Below are 7,500 nucleotides of genomic sequence, written 5' to 3'. Positions count from 1 at the left end.
CTTCGGTGTCACCTTCGACATACGAGATCTTAGATTCTCTAGCACGATAATATTTCTTGTTCTTTCTTTCTCTTTCTCTCTCTCTATATATATATGTATATATATCTTTATTTCATTTTTTTTATACTTTGGCAAATTTTAAAGAAAAAGAGTGAGGGAGGAGTGAAGGGAAGGAGAAAGAAAGAAAGATCATTTATTTCTCGCAGGAAAATGTTAAGCTACTGGCTAAAGAAGCTTACGTATGCATACTGTGTTATACCACGTTGCCTGATAATTTCATTAAGAAGCTTACTTAGATGTAGCTTCTGGAATATGTTAACCAATACATATATTTATATATATACATATGTATATACATATATATATATATATATGTATATATGCATGTATGTATCTATGTATGTATGCATATATGTATCTATGTATGTATGTATATATGTATGTATATATGTATGTATATATGTATGTATATATGTATGTATGTAAGTATGTATGAATGAATGAATGTATGTATGTAAACATTACAAGATATTCTCTCCCTTCTCTCTCTTTCTCTTACACTTACATATACATATATACATACATATATGTATGTACATATGTATGTGATATTCTCGAAGAAGACAAATTCAAAATTATAATTATAATTTTCTTACGTATCGTCAAAGATAGAGAAACTCACCTAACGTTATCAGTGAGCGTTTCGTCTCCTCTTGTCCAAACGACCGTTTCATTTTGAGATTCTAATACGTCCCTTGCCTCGCATCTCAAACGAAGGGCGCTTCCAGCTTTCAAATGTCTCTCCTTCGCTACTGTTCTCCCGGAATCGTCTGTTATCGTTAAGATTGGTGCTGAAACAATAAGAAGAAAGAAAAAAAAAAAAAGAAAAAAGGAAAAAAAAAAGAAAAAAAAAAGAACGAATAAAACGATATTGAATGAATGAACGAACGAACGAACGAACGAACGAACGAACGAACGAACGAACGTGATCAAACGAACATGTTTCAAAGTAAATATGACGTTCGGTGGAAAAAAAGAAAAAAAAAGAAAAAGAAAAAAAAAAAAGAAAAGTTTCCATTTCATTCGTTCGTAACGTTTTGACGTTAGTTTTTTCTTTTCTTTTCTTTTTCTCTTTCTCTTTTTTTTTTTTTTTTTTTTTTTTTTTTTAACATTAGTAACTCCAACTTTACTTCGAACATCAAAAATATAACATATAATTTAACATTAACATTTAATTTAAATTCTCTCTCTCTCTTTCTCTCTCTCTCTCTCTCTCCCTCTCTCTCTCTCTCTCTCTCTCCCTCTCTCTCTCTCTCTCTCTCTCTCTCTCTCTCTTTCCATGTGTAAGTACTTGTTCGAATTCGTTCGTATTATTTTAAAAATATTAATCATTCAATTGGAAATAATTAAATTCAATTTTAATTTATATTGATAATAATATAATTAATATAATACAAAGGCGTTCGTTTTAAAAGACCATTGAATTGATTTTTTTTTCCTTCGATATAAAAAGTATTATTATTAGTCGTTCAATTAGATAATAAATATTTTCGATGAAGCAACATTATTTAGTGTTATTTATTTATTTATTTATTTAGATAAAAAATACTCAACAATGTTTCTTTTTTCTTTCTTTTGAATAAATGAATGTAACAATACACAAGATAAAATAAAATCTCTTTCATTTAGATTTACGTTATTTCTTCATTATTGCGATATAATAAAAATATTACGAATTGTCAATTAAAAAAAAAATCATTCACTTCTTTAGAATGTTAGAATATTAAAAATATTTTCGATAAAAAGAAAAGGAAAAAAGAAAAAAAAAAGAAATGTCATATTTATAAGACTATTAAAAATTTCGATATTATTATTATTATTATTATTATTATTATTATTATTATTATTATTATTATTATTATTATTTCATCATACGTTCTTGCAACATCCATTTAAAAAATTTTATCTCGAGACATTAAGCTGATAAAGAAGAAGTACATACATATTAAGATTGAAATTGTTCGTACGATCTGACGAATAAAATTTGTAAGTAATAGCCGAACAAATTTACGATAACGAGAGACAGAGAGAGCGAGAAAGAGAAAGAGAGAGAGAGAGAGAGAGAGAGAAAGATCGTGTACGGTTTTATCTCTTAAGAATTCAAATTTCCCGCTTTTAAAACTGTCCCATCGTATTTCTTTGGATGAGTACGAGATAAAAGACAAAAAGTAAAAAAAAAAAAAAAAGAAAAAAAAAATTATTCAACTGAATGATATCTTATACAATGAGGGTTCTCGTAAGGGGTAGCGCGGATATTTTCTTTTTGTTTTTTTTTTTTCGCTTTTTTCCTTCTTTTTACGGATTTTCGAACTATCCTCTTTTTTCGTTTTCATCTTCTTCTTTTTTTCTTTCTTTCTACGTTTTATAGGAGGAGTTAGAAAACGTCCATCGTAACGAGATTCTTTTCGTAGGAAAATCGTCGTTAGGATTCAACGCGAACGCCTGGCCACGATTTTCAAGTCGACCACTATGCAAATTTGATGGTGCTCTCTCTCTCTCTCTCTCTCTCTCTTTCTCTCTTTTTCTCCTTCTCCCTATATTTCTTCGTCCTTTACCTCCCTGTAACCCCCTAAAGCCATAATTTTTCCATTCTTTTCTCTTTATCTGTGTTCTCGTCTTTCTCTTCCTCCTCTACCACCTCCTCCTTCTTTCTCCTATTTCCAATATTATTCCTATTTCTATTTCTACTTCTCGTTTTAGAATTAGAATGTCCCTAAGGAAGAGAGAGAATATATATATATATATATATATATTTTTTTTTTTTTTTTTTTTTTGATAATCATATAAAAATATTTTTGATAATCAATATAAAAATATTTTCTTAAATATACTTTGAGCAAATATATAATGAATATTTTAATGAATATTTATAACGAAGTACCAATGAGTGATTATAATTGGTCAGCATAAATAATTAAATATTGTAAGTTACGCCAGGATTTTATCATAAATACTGATCGTTCATTTATATAAAAAAAAACATTGACGTATTGTTATATTATATTTGAAAATATATTGTAATTAAAATATCGACGTATCAATTATATTTAGAAATATTTTAATCATAACACAGTTCTGCTATTAAACTGTTTAAAACTTGTGACCAAATTTATATATTACACTGTACTGACATTTTCATTATAAATTTCATTGTAAAATATTGGCATAATTCATAATTAAAATCTTTTTTTCTCGAAAAAACTTTTTTTTTTCTTTTTTCTCGAAAATACTTGATCGAAACAAATAAAAGTATATTTTTTTTTTTTTAAAGCGAGTTCATTTGACTTGACTTTTTTTATCAAATCAAAATAATACGACGTCACTCTTGTATTGAATAATATTTAATGAAAAAAAAAAAAGACAAAGAAAAAAAAAGAAAAAAAAAGAAAAAAAAAAGAGAAAAGATTAAAAAGAAGTACGTTCATTTTAGCGCAATTAATTGCGATTTACGTATTAATTAATTTATCGTATTTAATTTTTTTCCGTCGCATTGCGTCACATTTAAAAATACAAAGTGATTAATGTGTTCAAAGAGAAAAGAAGATATTATGGGCATATTATATATCTCTCTTTATGGAGAAAGATAATGGCATTAAAAATATATGACAACGAATAACATTTTCGAGGATAAATATCAATTATCAATGAAGATATTGACGGATCGGATGAGGAGTAATTTTTTTGATAGAGAGAAAGAGAGAAAGAGAGAGAGAGAGAGAGAGAGAGAGAGAGAGAGAGAGAGAGATCGTCGAAGGTATTTCTTTATCAATATCCATTGCATTAACGATGGTGACACATATGGTAGAATGGTTCCGTTCGAATGAATGTACATACATATATATATATATATATATATATATATATATATATATATCTTTATTTACGTGTATATATATATGCGGTAATCGATCTTTGTGAGATGGCGTATTAACGAAGATAGAAGATAATTAATCGTTATATATATATATATATATATATATATATATATATATATATATATATTATGTATAAATGTTGACTAAACGATAACAATAAGAATCTTCGATATATTGTTGATCGTTTATTTAAATATATATATATATTCCTTTCGATCCATCATCGATCCTTATGAAAAATGATAATAATGATCTAGATAGGTATCTAAAAAATGATATTCTATCTCGTGGAAAAACCTTTCCCCGTAAGTGGTGACACACCATAAACGTTTTCATATAATAAGCTTACGCGAACGGATGACGCTTAAAGTGACGAGAGCCAAGTGATTCATCATGTCGCGCGCATCCGCCAAAACCACACCGTCTGATTGATCACGACGTATTGCGGATAAATAATCGTCCTTCTAAGCCGCTAAAAAGATGCGCTACATCGTAAATCTCTATCTCTTTATCTCTCTCTCTCTCTCTCTCTCTCTCTTTCTCTTCCTCTTTCTTCTTTGATAGAAGAGGGATAACAATATAAAAATGTTTTGTATATATAGAAAAAAAAAAGAAAAAAAAAAAAAAAAAGAAAAAAAAAATAAAGAAAAAGTTTATCCTCGTTCGATTGTTATTAAAAATGAAGAAAAGTATAATTCGAATGAGATGTGCAATTGTAACATTTGACATTACTTTATCGATCCGAATTAATTTACGATAAATGGGAGAAAAAAAATGGGAGAAAAAAGGTTCGTTCATACGAGATAAATTGGATCATTCAGAGAATTGACGAAGGTGTTTTACGAACATTAACGAAGAAAAACTTTATCGGCATAAAAAATCAAAATAGAAACTTTATGTTTATTCGTCCATATAATTTATATATCATTAATAAAAATTCACTTATATACGATTAATCGTATAAATACCTATGTATCTATGTGTGTATGTATGTTGCATCATTGAACGTTTCGAAACTTTAAAACAAAAGCTGAAAAAGTTTCTAATGTATATATCTACGTCAAATACACCACACACACACACACATACACACACATGTACACAGAGAAAGAAGTAGAGAAAACACTAGCATAATAGATACATGTGTGTGTGTGTATATATATATATATATATACATATAGCACTATACCATCGTATACATATATGGGGACCATAGTAACGCGCCTTTGGTTAACCATAAGTACATTCGAATCTACGATGAACCATAGTCCTCTTCTACGACCAACAAAGGAATTTCGTTCCTAAACGAGAGAACTAATAGAACACATGTACATACATACCATGATTACCTTACTAATACCATTACACATTGAAATATATATATATATATATATATATATATATATATATATATATATAAACCTTTACTGTTAGCCGCTGCTAACAACCTCTTGTACTTTTTGTTGAGTTTGCGAGAGATAGAGATAGAGTTTGTGGTTTCCTTGATTTCTCTTCGAATTCATACGATTTCTTTCCCTCTCTCTCTCTCTCTCTCTCTCTCTCTCTCTTTATCCCCTTTTCTCTCTTCCTTTTTCCTACGACAATTCTATGGAAATTTTAAAGGGAAAAAGAAAATTATATAAAAAAGGACATCGCATTGCGTTCGATCGATAGTCCATTTATTATCGATAATATCTCATCAATTATGATAATATGATTATGGAGAATTAAGAAATAAAGAGATCAAATATTCACTGTCAATTCTTATAATATCCATCATTGAAACGAATCTTTTATTTAAGCTTTTCGAATAAAAGATGAACGGATTGGGCACAGGATAAATTCTTGAGATGTACGACGTGAAGTGAAGTAAAAAAAAAAAAGAAAAGAAAAGAAAAAAAAAAGAAAGAGAGAAAAAAAAGAAAGAAAAGAAGAAGAAAAGAAAAGATGGAAAGACGGTAGGAAATTGGGGAGTAAAAAGGGGGGGTTGTGAAGTTGACGACTTCAAGAGTTGAGGATTCGTAGGTTCGAGAGGATTGGGGTGGGGGGAGGGTGGTTAGAGACAAGCTGAATGGGAATTGTGTCTTGAGACTTTTCTCGAGAGATCGCGAAAAATAAGTGAACTTGAAGTCGTACCGGAGAACATGATAAGTATCATTTAAATTGGATTCTCTATGTAGAGCTTTCTCTCTCTCTCTCTCTATCTCTCTCTCTCTCTTTGTGCGCGCGCGTGTGTATGTGTATGTCTCATCTGTGTACTTTGCGTTTCAAAAAGTTTTTCCTCTTTTAAAGAAAAATCTAATTTTTCTTTTCAAAATTGTTCGATTCATTTCTTCTTTCATTAAAATTTTAATCACCATTGGAAATTCTTTCCTCGATTTTACGTTACGTTTATATATCGATACAAATATCAATTCATTAATAAAGTTATCCTTTATTAATAAAAATAGAAAAGTGTAATGATTTTTTGATAAATCAAAAAATACCTCATCTCTTTTCTTTTTCCTCTCTCTTTCACCTTTATCATTACGTCCTATCATTCGCAATTACATATAATGACGTGTTCTCGTGAAAGAAGAAGCGAGAAAAATAAAATAAAATGAAATAAATAAATAAATAAAAACCAAAAAAAGAAAAAGAAAAAAAAGAAAAGAAAAAGGAACGAAAACAATTTGAAAACGAACGACGAATCATTTTTCGATTATTTTACGAGATTTTATGAATCGTTATTGGTTAAAGGTTCTTTTTTTTTTCTTTTTTTTTTTTCTTTTTTCATTTTCTATGATTGTATAGACGATTTTCTTCTTAGTACCTTAGTACATACTAGATGATATTAAACCAACTCGAACTTCTTCGAGTCGATTGCATTCGTCTATCGATGTACGACAATATCCTTTTCTACGTATCTCTATGTACGTATCTACTACGTAGGATACATACACACACAAATCTATACGTATATATGTATGTATATATACACGTATGTATGTACGTCTATTCCAATTCGATGTATTTTATTCGAGGAGTGTCTCCTCTCTTTCTTGTATACCTTTCCGCATCGTTGCCGACATCGAGAAGGTATCCAAGAAATTCTGTAAAATCTACTCTGTACTAAAGCTAACTCGATATTCCTCGATATATCACAATTTTTGATCCTCGTGTAATATTTCATTGTAAGATTTTTATTCATACATATCGAACGAATCTAATTTAGACAATTATTTTACGTATCTCCTACTGTTATCCTCCCGTTCTCCACTTATACCATCTCCATCTATTTACTCTCTTAAGTTTCTTACTTTTATTTTTTTTTTTTCTTTTTTTTTTTTTTTTATTTTTATTCATATTTCTCATACGTATGTATGATAATACTTTCGTTCGTAGAAAATTTTTTTTTATTTAAGAAATTAATTTTTTTTTTTAAAAGAAAAAAGAAGAAAAAGCAAAAAAAAAAATTATATATATATATATATATGTATACATACATAAAATTATTGTTCTTGAAAAATTTCGAAATGATAAATTTTCATTGTTAATAAATATTATTATTATTATTATTATTATT

The 7,500-nt window shown here is 28.3% G+C and overlaps 1 protein-coding gene across 1 annotated transcript in view; it reads right to left on the bottom strand.

Moving 5' to 3' along the window:
* LOC118440766 (uncharacterized) overlaps positions 1-7,500 on the bottom strand; it is a 260,945-nt gene that overhangs the window by 29,223 nt on the left and 224,222 nt on the right. The window contains exon 8 of the mRNA XM_085657910.1: positions 683-851. Within this exon, the coding sequence (XP_085514036.1) occupies positions 683-851 (169 nt within the window). The remainder of the gene's footprint in view (positions 1-682; positions 852-7,500) is intronic.

Source organism: Vespa mandarinia, chromosome 6 (assembly GCF_050613455.1).
Source record: "Vespa mandarinia isolate Hongniang chromosome 6, ASM5061345v1, whole genome shotgun sequence".
NCBI classification, from domain to species: domain Eukaryota; kingdom Metazoa; phylum Arthropoda; class Insecta; order Hymenoptera; family Vespidae; genus Vespa; species Vespa mandarinia.
This window is presented reverse-complemented; position numbering and strand designations above follow the sequence as displayed.